We start from the raw sequence: 18,027 nt of genomic DNA on the forward strand, positions 1-18,027 counted from the left end.
TTAAAAATAATGTAAAGTTGTTTTAAGGACTCGTAATACAATGCTCTTTACCAGTTCATCTTCAGAGCAGGTCTCTGTCTGTTCCCTTCCTCCATCACGCCTGTGACTCTCTGTGACAGACTCATCATGTCTGTGACTCGTCTGGGAAAAAAGGCAAATTTCAGCCCGTTGGTCCTTCCTTTTCTTTGCCGCTACCGCCATTTGAATGTGTCCACCAGCAGCTTACCTGACAGTCTGACTGAGTGGATTTTCAAACCAACGAAGCCGCACTACGGCGTCATGGGCTGACCCAAGTGCACAATCATAGGGGGTGGTTGCAAAGTTTGTTTGTTTGTTTGTTTCTCTGTGCTTCCTAAATTGAAAGTAAATCCGACATAAGTGAAGGATTCATTATATAGCCATAGTTCAGGATGGCATATTATTTGTCTCATATTGATTTAATACGCCAAATATTGGGGGGGACAGATTGGTACTTTCCCAATATTGGGGGGGACATGTCCTCCCAGTGCCTATGGTGGTTACGCCCATGAACTTGACCACTTGTAACCTCATATCACGAAAGGGGTAGCCATGGCCTGAAGGTTAGAGAAGCAGTCTTGGGCCCAAAGGATTGGCAGTTTGATTCTTGGGACCTCCAGGAAAAATATGAGGGGAGTTGAGTAAAATGAATAGCCCTTTCCCCTCCCTCTGTATCATGGCTGAAGTGCCCTTGAGCAAGGCACCTAACCCCCAACTGCTCCCTGGGTGCTGTAGCATACAGTGGTGCTTGAAAGTTCGTGAACCCTTTAGAATTTTCTATATTTCTGCATAAATATAACCTAAAACAACATCAGATCTTCACACAAGTCCTAAAAGTAGATAAAGAGAACCCAGTTAAACAAATGAGACAAAAATATTATACTTGGTCATTTCTTTATTGAGGAAAATGATCCAATATTACATATCTGTGAGTGGCAAAAGAATGTGAACCTCGAGGATTAGCAGTTAATTTGAAGGTGAAATTAGATTCAGGTGTTTTCAATCAATGGCATGACAATCAGGTGTGAGTGGGCACCCTGTTTTATTTAAAGAACAGGGATCTATCAAAGTCTGAGCTTCACAACACATGTTTGTGGAAGTGTATCATGGCATGAACAAAGGAGATTTCTGAGGACCTCAGAAAAGGCATTGTTGTTGCTCATCAGGCTGGAAAAGGTTACAGAACCATCTCTAAAGAGTTTGGACTCCACCAATCCACAGTCAGACAGATTGTGAACAAATGGAAGAAATTCAAGACCATTGTTACCCAACCCCAGGAGTGGTCGACCAACAAAGATCACTCCAAGAGCAAGGGGTGTAATAGTCGGCGAGGCCACAAAGGACCCCAGGGTAACTTCAAAGCAACTGAAGGCCTCTCTCACATTAATGTTCATGAGTCCACCAGGAGAACACTGAACAACAATGGCATGGCAGGGTTGCAAGGAGAAAGCCATTGCTCTCCAAAAAGAGCATTGGTGCTCGTCTGCAGTTTGTTAAAGATCACGTGGACAAGCCAGAAGGCTATTGCAAAAATGTTTTGTAGACGGATGAGACCAAAATATAACTTTTTGGTTTAAATGAGAAGCCTTATGTTTGGAAACAGGAAAAGACTGCATTCCAGCATAAGAACCTTATCCCATCTGTGAAACATGGCAGTGGTGGTATCATGGTTTGGGCCTGTTTTGCTGCATCTGGGCCAGGACGGCTTGCCATCATTGATGGAACAATGAATTCTGAATTATACCAGCAAATTCTAAAGGAAAATGTCAGGACATCTGTCCATGAACTGAATCTCAAGAGAAGGTGGGTCATACAGCAAAACAACGACCCTAAGCACACAAGTCGTTCTACCAAAGAATGGTTAAAGAAGAATAAAGTTAATGTTTTGGAATGGCCAAGTCAAAGTCCTGACCTTAATCCAATCGAAATGTTGAAGGACCTGAAGCGAGCAGTTCATGTGAGGAAACCCACCAACATCCCAGAGTTGAAGCTGTTCTGTACGGAGGAATGGGCTAAAATTCCTCCAAGCCGGTGTGCAGGACTGATCAGCAGTTACCGGAAATGTTTAGTTGCAGTTATTGCTGCACAAGGGGGTCACACCAGATCAGGCCCGGCGCCAGGAACAGTTTACTAAGGGGGCAATTAGAAATCGCAAGGGGCTGGGGGCGTCGTGGCTCGGGTGGTTAAGGCGCCGTGCCGTGGATGCGGGCGACCCGGGTTCGGTTCCGGCCCGGGGTCGTTTCCCGGTCCCTTCCCGTCTCTCTCTCTCCCGCTCGTTTCCTGTCTCTGCACTGTCCTATCCAATAAAGGTGCAAAAAGCCCAAAAAAATATCTTTAAAAAAAAAAAAGAAATCGCAAGGGGGCAAATATTTTTCATATAGTGCGTAGTAGTGATGGCGGTCTGACAACATGTTTCAAACAATTAACTGCGCCAACCACAAAACCACGGCCCCGAAGGTTGCTTTAGTACGGGAAAATCATGTGACATATTACCAGGGCAGTTGCGCTTTATCAACTCCCGTGCCCACCTGTTAACCCTCCCCTCCAGTTTTCTCACAGACACGCGGTACAACCGGAAAGATGCCAAACATAAAACACACACAAACCTACAGGCAAGTCCTTTAAATTTAAAATACATACAAATAGCTCCGCGGCATGAAAACAAAACGTCAATGCAAGTCTAAGGTACTTGGCTCGGCGGCCAAAATCATAATTTTAAAAAATCAACAGACCCCGCGGCTGCACCAGTAATAGCCTTCCTGACTCGAACCGAGTCAACGCTAACCACTTAATCCATGATCCCAGTTGAGGCGTGTAGGGGACAAAACACTCTGAAGTGATGAATTTTCACCCCTGCTGCATGGGGGGTGACGTCAACGACACATATTCTTACGCTATTTGCGCACAAAGCGGACCATATATGAACACATACACCAACATAAACGGAGATAAACTTAGCCTATAAAGAAAGAAAATGGATTCACAATATTGTGATTGAATTCGTTTAATTCGGTGGGGGAAAGACTACTCCCGTAAACTTGACTGCATATTACAGGATATTGCAGAGATGGTGCACTTGTATCATAACAACCAATCAGATTTGTTCTACCGTGCCAGTTTTAGTAGTGATTTATGTGAAATGTATTTTTGTGCAATGCGCAACCACTTAATATTTCGTATTTGAAAATGCAAATTATTAATACGTCTATAATACATTATATTTTCATAAGAAAACAATTAAGTGATCTGAGTCTCCGTTGAGGGGGCGGGGCTGTCGCCACGAGGGGGCGACGCCCCCCCCGCGCCGGGTCCGCACCCGATACTGAAAGCAAAGGTTCACATACTTTTGCCACTCACAGATATGTAATATTGGGTCATTTTCCTCAATAAATAAATGACCAAGTATAATATTTTTATCTCATTTGTTTAACTGGGTTTTCTATATCTACTTTTAGGACTTGTGTGAAAATCTGATGTTGTTTTAGGTCATATTTATGCAGAAATATAGAAAATTCTAAAGGGTTCACAAACTTTCAAGCACCACTGTAGCTGCCCACTGCTCTGGGTGTGTGCATGTGTGTGTTCACTGCTTCAGATGGGTTAAATGCAGAGGAGGAATTTCACTGTGCTTGATTGTGCATGTGACCAAATAAAGGCTTCTTCTACTCTTAAAAAATAGAGAAGTGATGACACTACTGATAGGTTTTATGGATTGTTTTGACCAGTGATGTTACTGTGGCTGATGACAGCAAGACTGCTAATGATAATGCACAAATCTGACCTTTCCTTAAATACAGGCAAGGCAGACCATGCAAAAACAACAATGTTGTATACATGACATGCATTGCATAGTCATACATTATATGTGAATAAATGACAGTAATTATAAATTATTCTACTTTAAATGGAACACATGACTGACATCCTGTACATAAAGTGTGAGATCTTACACTGAGATGTTTTGACTAATAAAGCTGAAAGTTGATCAAAAGATACATTTTTTTTCCTAGACCAGGTTCTATCTGGGTAAGACCACCTACACTACATGGCCAAATGTATGTGGACACCGGACCATCATACCCACATGTTGTCCTTCCCCCAAACTGTTGCTATGAAATTGGAAGCACACAATGCTTCCAAGCATCGGATGTCTTTGTATGCTGGAGCATTACAATTTCCCTTCACTGAAACTACAGGGCTCAAACATGTTCCAGCATGTCAATACACCTGTGCACAATTGTTCAGTTTGTGAAGACATGGGGTATTTCTCAAAGTCATGCATGCTTCCTTGGTTAGTCGGGTCCTTCAGAGGCTAAGCAGGTGTGTGTCATTGAAAAGGTCCCACCTTGTATGTGCACATAGGATTGTGGGTGCTTTAAGAACGCAGAGAATGCACACGCATCGTTGAAATTTCTCTGAACGAAGGACTCAGTCCTTGGTAGAATTCGAAGGATCCTGAACAGCGGAACAGTCCTTCATCAGAATTTGATGGCAAAGCATCCTTGAAATGCAGCTGTTAAGGATTGTTCCTTGACACTGAGAAACACTCATGGTTTGTTAAGGTCAGAATGGAAGAACTGTAGAATGTGTTCCTACAACGTTACCAAAAAAAAAAAGCTGAGACGGCAATTTAGGGCTGAGGTAAAACAATAAAACGATGTGATTTAAAACAGGTGATGTCAACAGGTGATTGTAATCATGATTTGGCACAAAATCAATATCCAGGAAAGGCCTAGTCTTTGAGGAGCAAAGATGGGCTGAGGATCTCCAGTTTGTCAACAAATGCATGAGAAAATAATTCAAATGTTTAAAAACAATGTTCCTCAAAGAAAGATAGGAAGGGATTTAAATATTTCACCCTCTATGGTGCATAATATCATTAAATGATTCATGGAATCTGGAGGAATTTCGGTGCGTCAAGGGCAAGGGCGCCAGCCTAAGCTGAACACCCGTGATGTTTGATCCCTCAGACAGCACTGCATCAAGAACCGCCATTCATCTATAGCTGATATAACCACATGGGCTCAGGATTACTTTTGTCAAGCACTACAATACGGAGTTGCATCCCCAAATACCAGTTAAAATTTTACTGTGCAGAAGCTGTGCAGAACTGTGTCCAGAAGCGCCATCAACTCCTCTGGGCTTGGAGGCATCTGGGATGGACCATCACACAGTGGAAATGTGTATTGTAGTCAGACAAATCAGTATTCCAGATCATTTATTGGAAGAAATGGACGCTGTGTGCTCCGGACCAAAGACAAAAAAGACCAGCCAGACTGTAACCAGCAACAAGTCCATAAGTCAGGGTCTGTCATGATATGGGGTTGTGTCAGTGCCTTTGGCAAAGGTAACTTACACTTTTGTGATGGCAGCATTAATGCAGAAAAACACATTGAGATTTTGGAGTAACAAATGCTGCTTTCAAGACGATGTCTTTTCCAGGGATATTTCAACAAGACAATGCAAAACCACATTCTGCACACATTACAAAGGCGTGGCTGCAGAAGAAGAGAGTGCCTGTCCCCTCTGTCCCCAATAGTGAATGTGTGGAGAATTTTGAAGCAAAAAATATAACCATGATGATCTCCATACTGTTGCACACCTTAAGACCTATTTGCAGGAAGAATGGGACAAAATAACACCTGAAACACTTCATCACTTGGAAGGTCTGTAAACCTTTTTTAAGTGTTGTGAGAAGGAATGGCGACATTCCAAAGTGGTCAATGATTTACTGTCCCAACTTTTTTTTTTTTAAATGTGTTGCAAGAATCAAAATTGTAATAAGTGTATATTTGGATAAAACAATAAAATTCATGAGGTAAAACATCAAATAATGTGCTGTTGTATTGTTTTGAGTGCAATACAGGTCAAAGATTATTTATAAATAATTTATTTCAGGGTGGCATGGTGGTGTAGTGGTTACTACTGTTGCCTCACAGCAAGAAGATCCTGGGTTCGAGCCCAGTGGCCAGCGAGGGCCTTTCTGTGTGGAGTTTGCCTGTTCTCCCTGTGTCTGCGTGGGTTTCCCCCACAGTCCAAAGACATGCAGGTTAGGTTAATTGGTGGCTCTAAATTGACTGTAGGTGTGAATGGTTGTTTGTCTCTGTGTCAGCCCTGCGATGACCTGGCGACTTGTCCAGGGTGTACCCCGCCTCTCGCCCATAGTCAGCTGGGATAGGCTCCAGCTTGCCTGCAACCCTGTAGAACAGGATAAGCAGCTGTAGATGCTGGATGGATGTTTTCAGGTTTAATTTCAACATACTGTCCCAACTTTTTCTGATTTGGGGTTGTAGAACAGCAAGTGCACCCTCAGCCTCCTCACCCAACCCCAGGGTCTGACCTCACTAATGCTTTTGCTGTCTATGGCTTGAACCGAGAACCTTCTTGGTGTGAGGCGACAGTGCTAACCACTACACCACCGTGCCACCCAACGCATGTCTAGTCATCGGGAAAACACTGAGAGTGACATCATTGGAGTGAAATATTGAGAATTATATACATATACATATAGGACACTTTTAGGATGGAGTAAAAACATGTATTCTCTTACCTTCTAGTGCGTTTCATTCATTTGGTTTGATAGCATACAATATTGTTAGCATATCGCTTATCCTATGTGTATTACGTCACTCTACCCAATGGAGAATGAGCGTTGAATATGGTTTGATATTGCATGGTTGTCAAGACAACATGACCTCACACGTCGGAGCTGACGCGAATATTCAATGAGAGAGTTTTCTGCTGTGCAGGCACAGAAGCATTTCTTTGTTCGCCAGCAGTGCCCAAAATAAACTGTCGCAGTGAATTGAAAATGCTATAAGATATATATTGCACGTAAAACTTCCTCACTAGCAAGCAACTGTGACAATTTGTAAACAAACATGACCACCAGGTTTGTTCCATTGAATGTGTATGTATAATAATAACAATATTGGCTGGCTTTTTTTTGTGGTATATCAGATATATTCCATTCAGCTAGCTCGTCTTCGACTCGTTCAGTATCATGCTAGCTGAATGGAATATATTAGACATACCACTCAACGCCAGCCAACATTATTTCAAATATATCACTCACATCCGCATTGTATTTCGTATGAAAAACGCAAGTTTTTCAACATGAGAAGATAAACTTCATATCTTCAAGCCAGCATGTGATTTTCTTATTATATAGACATATTCACAAACGAAAAGTACCCAAATTTTCATAACAACTCATCGATTTCCTCACGAGTGACATATTTAACAATTATTCACTGAAGGCGAAGTGAATATTGGTGAATAATAACTGGAAGTCGAGGTTATTATTCGCCGAAATTCACTGAGCCTAAGGTGGATAACTATTTTAGTATAAACACACAGGAGATTATTTTTAAAAAATTTATTTCAAACTTCAAAAACAGCACGCAAATATAATAACGGCACAGTGCAGGTTTGTGTCACTTATCGATGCCGACTCACATAAAATACTTTGTTTTGAAATCGATAAAATAAATCATAATTCCACCTTACCTTTGAATAGTTTTAGACCAAACTTTGTAGCATCTTTAGTGCTTTTAGGGACAGCATTTTCTTTCATCATTTGCAATTCTTTCTAAATTACAATGACAAAGTGATTAGCCGCCATTTTGCAGAGTCACTTGAGGTGATTATCCAGAAAGAGTCTGAATTTCTTGACCAATCAGTGCGCGCAATTTTCTGTAATCACCTGTGTATTTATACTAAAGAGATTTATGTCATGGTTTTAGTTCTCCGTGTCCCAGATGTAGCTAATATGAAAAATATGAGTGGCATATTTACCAGTAAAACTCGTGTCCATATAATAATATGGATTAGTACAATTGTTGAACAGAGCCATTTTACTGTATTTTTATTATTTACTATTTACTTTTCGATCTCAAACGCATTAACAAGGCAAGAAATTGCACTAATTAACTTTTGACGAGGCACACCTGTTAATTGAAAAGCATTCCAGATGACGACCTCATGAAGCTGGTTAAGATAATGCCAATAGTCTGCAAAGCATCATCAAGGTAAACACTGGCTATTTTGAAGGATCTAAAATATGAAATGTATTTTGTTTTTCGAGCACTTTTTTGTTTACCACATAATTCCATATATGTTCTAGGTGTTATTTCATAGTTTTGATGTCTTCAGTATTGTTGTACAATGTAGAAAATAGTCAAAATACAGAAAAACCTATGAATGAGTAGGGATGTCCAAACTTTTGACTGGTACTGTATATTTGTTTGAATATATTTGTGTTTAGGTTTATGTAGTGATGGGAAAATCTGCGTCACACAGCCGAGGAGAGTGGCAGCCATCACCGTCGCTCAGAGAGTCTCTCAGGAGATGGGGGTCGGTTTAGGGCACCAGGTTGGTTATCAGGTGCGCTTTGATGACTGCACCACAAAGGTAAGAAACGAAAGGATTCTAAGGTTTTAAACATAAATGTGAGATACTTTTTACACCGGTGAGTTTGTATCCTTGTAATCTTCGTCTTTCTCCAGTATGATTTGCTTGTGTTCTTTTCTTCCTAGGACACTTTGATTAAGTACATGACTGATGGCTGTATGCTAAGGGAAATCCTTACAGACCCAAGTTTAACACAGTACAGTGTTGTGATCCTTGATGAAGTTCATGAAAGGAGCCTCAACACGGTATAATCATTCAGCATTCAAAAAAAGTCTTTTGTGTCTATTTGAAGTACTTTTTTCTCCCATTAAACTCTGTCCAGATTGTGCCTTGATGTGTGTGTCGTTCTCACACCACTGTTTCTCACAGGATATTTTGCTTGGATTGCTGAAAAAGACTCCATCTCGAGGATCCCGTGACCGTGTGCTTCCTCTGAAAGTGGTAGTGATGTCTGCGACTCTGGAAACAGACAAGCTCAGTGGTTTTTTGGGAGATTGTCCTGTTTTTTCAATTCCAGGAAGAACCTACCCTGTCAAAGAACTGTTCTGTAATTTGCTTGGACCAAAGGAAAAAGATGGTTCTGCATATGTGAAAGCAGTGAGTTGTGAAAACTGATTGTTTTGGGTTCTTTTTGCATGAAAGCTTTAAAACCCCTCTGATAAGAGCCAGATGAAGTGTGTAATGGTTGTGTTGTTGTTTCTTAAGGTGGTGAAGGTTGCTTTAGATGTTCATACGAATGAAGCATGTGGTGATATACTTGTCTTTCTGACAGGTAAACATGGATATTAGTCATTTCATATTTTAGCTGTAGATCAGTTTCTAAGAGGATCAGTATGTTTTTAATTTGTTGTTTGAAGTTTTGTATGTTTACCCCATTGTCCTTTCAGGTCAGTCTGAGATCGAGAAAGCCTGTGACATGCTGTTTGAAAAGGCCGAATCCATAGACTACCGTTATGATGTGAATGATAGAACAGTCAAAGGCCTTCTTATTCTGCCTTTGTATGGATCCATGCCAACAGGTATCCTCATTGTAAGAAAAAAAACAACAACTAGAGCTCAGAAATCTTGCTAGATGTAAGAAAATGCAGACAACCGTGGAGAAAAACTTGGGCAAACCATCTTCTGTTGAAATAATATTTTAAATTTATTATTCAAACAGATAGGCAGACAAATGGACCAACACGTATCAACTTGATTCCATGCATTCATGAGACCCTGATGAAAACCTAGAGTCTTGGTCCATTTGTTTGCCATCATAATAATAATAATAATAATAATAAGTTAAATTTATATAGCGCCTTTCAAAAAACCCAAGGACGCTTTACAATTATAGACAAGGAAAGAAAAAATAAATAAATAAATAAATAAAAATATAATAAAAAGTAAAAAGTCCACCAAGTAGGGGTCAGGATGTAATTCCCGTGGTGTAGCAGCCACAGTCCCACCAAAAGGTGCACGAAAACAAGTCCCACATCTCCAGCACCGCCGCCGTGACGCCGCCAGCCACATCGCTCGAACACCACGCCGTGGATCCACACAGCGAACAGAGAAGCTCCGCCACGCAGAGCGCTGGTGTGTCCCAAACCGCCTGCACAGCCGCTGCGACGCCACTGAGCAACATCGCTCGGAACATCACCCCAAGCGTTAAAGCACAGAGTGCTGGACAGCCACGATGTAAATTGAGCAACAGGCTCACTGCAGTCCACAGCTGGGAGTGCAGGCATCACCCACAGCGAACCAAGGCCTGGAGGGAACCGACGCCCCAAACTGGGTCCGGAGCTACACCACAACTGGCGGACAAAACACTCAAACAAACACCAAACTACACAAACACACAGGAAAGAAAAAAAAATAGAAAAAGAAATAAAATCATAAATTATCATAAATTAAAAATATTATTTCACCTGAAAACAGAATTCCTAAGTTTTTCACCATGGTTATCTGCATTTTCTAACATCTAGCCAGACTTCGAGGATTTAGTTTTATCCTTATGCTTTTACTTGCCTTGCTTCAGAGTACCTGTCAAATTAACTGGAGCCATTTATTGCTTCCTTCATCTTCTGTAAATGGGTATCTTCAGTGTGTTTGGCTCTGTTTAGCTCTAATGTGGTTTTTAAACTTTTTAACATAATATTTTTATACAGTAAGAGTCAAAAGTTTGGACATGTCTTCTGATTCAATAGGTTTCCTTTGTTTGTATTAATTAAAAGATACTTCATGTCTGAAAGTAATGATGGATTTTATTTCTCTTTACTTAGTTGTTTGGTTTTTGACATAATATGGATTACTACAGTTGTGGAATAGGGCTGTTTACTGCATTTTATTATTTACTATTTATTGTTTGATCTTAAACAGTTGCATTAAGAGGGCAAGAAATTCCCTGAATTAACTTTTGATGAGACACACCTGTTAATTGAAAAGCATTCCAGGTGACGACCTCATGAAGATGGTTAAGATAATGCCAGTAGTGTGCAAACGGTGGTTAATTTGAAGAATCTAAAATATGAAACCTATTTTGTATTTTTAACACTTTTTTGTTTACCACATAATTCCATATATGTTCCAGATGTTATTTCATAGTTTTGATGCCTTCATTGTTGTTCTTCAATGTAGAAAATAGTCACAATATACAACCCCGATTCCAAAAAAGTTGGGACAAAGTACAAATTGTAAATAAAAACGGAATGCAATGATGTGGAAGTTTCAAAATTCCATATTTTATTCAGAATAGAACATAGATGACATATCAAATGTTTAAACTGAGAAAATGTATCATTTAAAGAGAAAAATTAGGTGATTTTAAATTTCATGACGACACATCTCAAAAAAGTTGGGACAAGGCCATGTTTACCACTGTGAGACATCCCCTTTTCTCTTTACAACAGTCTGTAAACATCTGGGGACTGAGGAGACAAGTTGCTCAAGTTTAGGGATAGGAATGTTAACCCATTCTTGTCTAATGTAGGATTCTAGTTGCTCAACTGTCTTAGGTCTTTTTTTGTCATATCTTCCGTTTTATGATGCGCCAAATGTTTTCTATGGGTGAAAGATCTGGACTGCAGGCTGGCCAGTTCAGTACCTGGACCCTTCTTCTACGCAGCCATGATGCTGTAATTGATGCAGTATGTGGTTTGGCATTGTCATGTTGGAAAATGCAAGGTCTTCCCTGAAAGAGACGTTGTCTGGATGGGAGCATATGTTGCTCTAGAACCTGTATATACCTTTCAGCATTGATGGTGTCTTTCCAGATGTGTAAGCTGCCCATGCCACATGCACTAATGCAATCCCGTACCATCAGAGATGCAGGCTTCTGAACTGAGCGCTGATAACTCGGGTCGTCCTTCTCCTCTTTAGTCCGAATGACACGGCGTCCCTGATTTCCATAAAGAACTTCAAATTTTGATTCGTCTGACCACAGAACAGTTTTCCACTTTGCCACAGTCCATTTTAAATGAGCCTTGGCCCAGAGAAGACGTCTGCGCTTCTGGATCATATTTAGATACGGCGGCTTCTTTGAACTATAGAGTTTTAGCTGGCAACGGCGGATGGCACGGTGAATTGTGTTCACAGATGATGTTCTCTGGAAATATTCCTGGGCCCATTTTGTGATTTCCAATACAGAAGCATGCCTGTATGTGATGCAGTGCCGTCTAAGGGCCCGAAGATCATGAGCACCCAGTATGGTTTTCCGGCCTTGACTCTTGCGCACAGAGATTCTTCCAGATTCTCTGAATCTTTTGATGATATTATTCACTGTAGATGATGATATGTTCAAACTCTTTGCAATTTTACACTGTCGAACTCCTTTCTGATATTGCTCCACTATTTGTCGGCGCAGAATTAGGGGGATTGGTGATCCTCTTCCCATCTTTACTTCTGAGAGCCGCTGCCACTCCAAGATGCTCTTTCTATACCCAGTCATGTTAATGACCTATTACCAATTGACCTAATGAGTTGCAATTTGGTCCTCCAGCTGTTCCTTTTTTGTACCTTTAACTTTTCCAGCCTCTTATTGCCCCTGTCCCAACTTTTTTGAGATGTGTTGCTGTCATGAAATTTCAAATGAGCCAATATTTGGCATGAAATTTCAAAATGTCTCACTTTCGACATTTGATATGTTGTCTATGTTATATTGTGAATACAATATCAGTTTTTGAGATTTGTAAATTATTGCATTCAGTTTTTATTTACAATTTGTACTTTGTCCAAACTTTTTTTGGAATCGGGGTTGTAGAAAAACCTATGAATTAGTAGGGGTGTACAAACTTTTGACAGGTACTGTATGTAAACAGAGGTGCACTGATCTGACACTGACCAATACTGGCCAGTAGTAGTTTGAAACTTTGAACTGGTATTAGATTGGATTAGATTTGACACATTTTCCGGTCTATTCCACTGACATGTTTTATGCTTTGAATGCATAGGATGTTGACTGACATGACAAATCAGAAACAGTTTGTTTTAAAATGTGTGACCATCTCACTGGGGATATTTCATGTAACAGAAACCTGACTCTTATCAGACTGTTGCCATGATCTGTGTCTAAAATCAAAAACTACAAGTTTACACACTAAGCCAGAAGATTAAGATCTAGTATGTAAAGTGGACTTTTCAGTAGGTTTGTTGGCTGTGTGAAAGTTTTTTTTGGTTTTTCTTTTAAACACTAACCATACTTCGTACACAATTTATATTCATATTGCACCATGCACCGAATATCAAGCTATTTATTTGCTGAATAAACGCAGGATATGCACAGCAGCCATCTTGTTTACACACAGTTACAGGCAAGTGCAACATTGGCCTTCATGTGAGAATTTCTGTATCCGATAGGTTTTGGCTTATGTTCAAAGCTCTGATTTCTGTATTGTATCAAACAATTTTTTGAAGTGTGAACATTGCATCCCTATACTGGCTCTTGGGGTAAATATATTCAGAGTGAAGTAATGACTGTAGCTTATCATGGCCACAGTCATTGAAAGTATTTTTTCATGTGTTTGGTTGTTTTGTGGCTGCAGATCAGCAAAGGCAGATATTTCATCCTGCTCCTGCAGGTGTGAGGAAGTGTGTAGTGGCAACCAACATTGCAGCAACATCGCTCACAATCAGTGGAGTCAGGTGAATCACTCTTGCAACATTCAGCATCGTTACAGGCCGATACGGAAATGACCACAAAGCTGTTACAATACTGCAGTATGTGCAAAGAGAAAGGGAAAGATGGAAAAAAAATTGGGAAAGGTCTTAGAAAGCAGTTATGTGAAACCTGTCCAGCAAGCCATATGAAGTTTTTTAATTTATTTTTTTAAGATATATTGTGGATAGTGGATTCGTGAAACAATTGAATCACGACTCTCGAGTTGGCCTGGACATCCTTGATGTGGTGCCAATATCAAAGTGAGTAATGAATGAACAGTGTATAATGTTCAAGCTATAAAAACAGGCCCTTTGAGTTTTTCTGCTGTGTTTTGTGTCACAATTTCTGTTACGTCTAAACATTCTGGTGGTGTTACTGTGCAGAAGTGAGGCTCAGCAACGAGCAGGAAGAGCTGGAAGAACCTCACCAGGGAAGTGCTTCAGAATCTACAATAAGGAATTTTGGGAGAATTGCATGCCTGAATATACTGTACCAGAGATACAGAGAGCTAGCCTCACTTCTGTTATCCTCACACTCAAGTGTTTCGGAGTCCATGATGTTATCAGGTATTGCTTGCTTTGGGCTTTTAGTTTTAATAAAGCTTGTAATTGTCTGTAGAGTCCTTTAATAGGGTTAATCTGTCACTGTGCATGTAGGTTTCCTTACTTAGACCATCCAGAAGAGAGATTTATCTTGGATGCATTGAAGAAGCTTTACCAGTTTGATGCAATTGACAGGTTAGTTATGTTCTTAAGCTTCTTAATGATGCTGTGTAAGTGGTATGCTTGAAGTAACAAGTTGTATCTAGGTCATTTTGTGTATGCTATTTGTTATTGTTATGCGCTCAACATTAAAGTAATGTCATAATTATGGGTAAGAAATATTCCATAAATATATAATGTCCCTGCTCTGGATTACTCAAATTGTGTAACATAAAGACATTTTGTAAACAAAACATTTCGTAAAGGTGCTTTTACACTTTTCCCCTCTCAACTGCCACTTTTTGGATGGCTGCATGGTGGCCTGTCACTTTTTTCCCTCAATAAAACTGAAGATGAACTTTTCAAAACGGTACCAAGTGAAGTCAACCGCTTGCCTTTTTTTAAATTTAATTTAATTTTTTAAATCTTCTTGACCAGAAGGTCCTGGGTTCGAGCCCCGGGGCCAGCGAGGGCCTTTCTGTGTGGAGTTTGCATGTTCTCCCCGTGTCCGCGTGGGTTTCCTCCGGGTGCTCCGGTTTCCCCCACAGTCCAAAGACATGCAGGTTAGGTTAACTGGTGACTCTAAATTGACCGTAGGTGTGAATGTGAGTGTGAATGGTTGTCTGTGTCTATGTGTCAGCCCTGTGATGACCTGGCGACTTGTCCAGGGTGTACCCCGCCTTTCGCCCGTAGTCAGCTGGGATAGGCTCCAGCTTGCCTGCGACCCTGTAGAAGGATAAAGCGGCTAGAGATAATGAGATGAGATGAGATGAAATCTTCTTGACCAAACAGGTTGGAAACTAGGGGAAAGCAGGAGGGAAAAAACAAACATGGAGGACATAGGTTTTTTAATTTAGTTTTGGCCAGGCTCCCACCCGAACTGATAATCCGAACTGATGATGTCATCAGCTTGTCTTTGGCTAATCAGACACAAGGTATGCAACCACTCTTACCAGAGCAGTTGGGGGTTAGGTGCCTTGCTCAAGGGCACTTTAGCCAGTCCTGCTGGTCCAGGGAATCAAACCAGTGAGCTTTTAGTCTCAAAGCTGTTTCTCTTACCATTAGGCCATGACTTCCTCTAATAGAGCAAGGACATAGTGCAGATGAATACTTTTTGTCTTGTTTTCTGATCAGATATCACAAGATGTATGACCTATCAAATTCGAAATATCTGATTGTCAATATTCCAAAGTTGCAACAAAGCTAAAGCTAACAACATGCTATTTTTGGAATATTCACTGGTATGTGAAGTGACATCCCACTTAACTGTGGCTGTATATACAGTCAAGTGACACAAGCAATTTCTTGATTTTCTGCCTCCAAAGCTACAGTAAAGGCAAACAATCTCCTCATCACCAGAGTTTAGTCATCTGTATTTAATCATTATTACTGAAGATGATGATGATGATGATGATAAAGCTATTCTAGACAGCAAGCTAGGCTCATTCTTTAGCTGGTTACTGTGTGTATGTTGCATGAGCTACAAGGTGCTCCAGATAAAAAAAAAAAAAAGTCTAGTGTGAAAGTAGCCTAACTGTGTGTCACTCTGTGATTTATAAAGGAAAGGTAATGTGACCAGTCTGGGAAGACTTATGGTCGAGTTCCCTCTTCCTCCTGGGCTTACCCGTGCACTGCTCAGATCTGCTGCTATTGGCTGTGAGGAGGTCATGCTCCCCGTGGCAGCCATGCTATCAGTGGAAAACATCATCATCCGACCAGGTAGGCATTTTGGCACCAGAGCTGTTACTATGGTGATTGCAACTGTTCTTATTACAGTAGATACATTTTTACATTTTGTCCATTAAGGTCTTCCAGAAAAACAGAAAGAAGCTGAGATAATGCACAGAGAGCTTGCAGCTTGTGCGGGTAGCTGTAATGATTTTCTCATGCTGCTCTGCATCTTTGAGAAATGTAGAGCAAGGTACGACATTATTCTCTGATCCAGTTTTCAATCACAGCTAGCAAAGTGTATTGGATTATTGATCTCCACTGGCCTCTGTTTGCAGTGAAAATCCATCTGCATGGAGTAAACAGCACTGGATCCATTGGCGGGCACTCAAGTCAGCCTTTAGTGTTGAAACTCAACTCAGGGAAATCCTTTTCCGTCTAAAACAGGTATTCTATTAATACAGTTGTGAGCAACTTACTATTTCTGCCATAACAACTTGCACAGGGACTTCTATGGTGGATGCTCCACATAAAGATCTTTTAAAAATGTGTGTAGTTGTTGATATGGTGATGTTTTCTATGAGGAGATGTTTATTTAATATTTGTGGAAGGAGTCTCCAGTGTCAGGAGAATCAGAGGTAAATCTGTACCTGTAAGTTTTCCAAAGCTGGAAAATCTTCAGGGCAGGAGGCTTTGTGTTTTGCAATTTCAACAAGCTACATTTTTGTGTTCTTAAATTCAAAGGAGAGAAAATGGTTAAAGAGGCTGGTGAGGGAACTCTTTATAGCTGCTATAAGATAAGTGAACAACAGGAATGAACTTTTATCATGGACATTCCACAACATTAAATGTAAATATAAATGTGTGGGTTTTTTTTTTTTTAAAAGTGTGACATGGATGTATTTGAGTGTAAATTCAAATGTTGTACTCTAAAAAGAATAAAACACTTCAGGATGTGAAGTTATTGGAAAATAATCAAGTTTGGGGTGGGAACAGTAACACTGCTATCATACCTGCCAACCTGTACGCATCTTGCATAGCCGCTACGAATTTTTACCTCATTGTACGACTGTACGTTTTCACATTAAAAAGTACGCATATCGTCTGAACTCGCATTTCAGTCAAGTTCTCGCTGAAGTTGATACTGCTGATCTGTGAGAAAACTCAAAGCCAGAATGGAACGCTTTGCCCAATCCCCCCGCCCCTCTTCCAGAGCGTGTGGCTCTGCCCTCTCACCCCCTCCCCTTCCTCCTTCGCATCTCTGACTTGAGTGCAGCGGTGCAGCCAGGTGGCTAGAGCAAGTCGGGGATTGAAACGTCGGTTAGAGACGTCGTTTTTATATTTGTAACAGAAACGGTTGTGTTTCACGTGTACTCAAGAGCTTCCTAGCCGTTATTTTGTGCATTTACAACACCAACAGTACAGGCTAGTTCTTCATTTAACTTTGAAGCCGTCACTCGAGGTTGCATATTCGATGCGGTAACCAACGAAACCTGATTACAATTCCTCTCGCGCTCTCATTGAATCACTATGATAAGTACCACTTTATTGATGTGCTCAACAAAACGTAGCGTGTTGTATATCTTAAGGGCAGTCGGTAACTTCTGTCAATGGTAGCCTAGAATGTTTGCAGATGATGTGAAGTCGAAAATTGGTCATCCCTCTTATGAAAAAACCTGCGTGGTACTGCGGTATCAAATGCTTTTTTATACAGTATTACTGCAGTAAATGCAATATTTTGAATGCAAATGCAATAGTTTGCACATGAAAAAGGCATACTACAAAATACTGTAGTGTACTGTATAATGCAATATTTTTTACTGTATAATGCAATATACTTCCAACATGTTAAAAAATGCAAAAGTCTAAACCTATTGCATGGGAAATTTGTGCATACCATGTTTTGTGTTGAAAGTGCCTTTTTTACATACTGTATTAATTTAATGTGTTGTTATTTATTTTGAAAGAGTGGCTCTGGTTTAATTTCATTTCATTTGCACATGTATTTAATGTTTGTTGTGCTTTTCAAAACGGAAGGAAGTTCCCAAGAGCCATCAATAACAGTTTCCCAAAGTTTATCAATAGGAATGTTTTACA

At 40.4% G+C, this 18,027-nt stretch overlaps 1 protein-coding gene across 1 annotated transcript in view; it reads left to right on the top strand.

Moving 5' to 3' along the window:
• The window catches only part of dhx40 (DEAH (Asp-Glu-Ala-His) box polypeptide 40), a 29,443-nt gene that overhangs the window by 3,485 nt on the left and 7,931 nt on the right, over positions 1-18,027 (top strand). The window contains exons 2-13 of the mRNA XM_060943736.1: positions 8,285-8,430; positions 8,556-8,675; positions 8,800-9,027; positions 9,136-9,202; positions 9,318-9,449; positions 13,446-13,545; positions 13,735-13,821; positions 13,945-14,127; positions 14,218-14,298; positions 15,824-15,981; positions 16,069-16,183; positions 16,269-16,377. Coding sequence (XP_060799719.1) covers positions 8,285-8,430; positions 8,556-8,675; positions 8,800-9,027; positions 9,136-9,202; positions 9,318-9,449; positions 13,446-13,545; positions 13,735-13,821; positions 13,945-14,127; positions 14,218-14,298; positions 15,824-15,981; positions 16,069-16,183; positions 16,269-16,377 — 1,526 coding nt within the window. The remainder of the gene's footprint in view (positions 1-8,284; positions 8,431-8,555; positions 8,676-8,799; positions 9,028-9,135; positions 9,203-9,317; positions 9,450-13,445; positions 13,546-13,734; positions 13,822-13,944; positions 14,128-14,217; positions 14,299-15,823; positions 15,982-16,068; positions 16,184-16,268; positions 16,378-18,027) is intronic.

Source organism: Neoarius graeffei, chromosome 17 (assembly GCF_027579695.1).
Source record: "Neoarius graeffei isolate fNeoGra1 chromosome 17, fNeoGra1.pri, whole genome shotgun sequence".
Classification (NCBI taxonomy): Eukaryota; Metazoa; Chordata; class Actinopteri; order Siluriformes; family Ariidae; genus Neoarius; species Neoarius graeffei.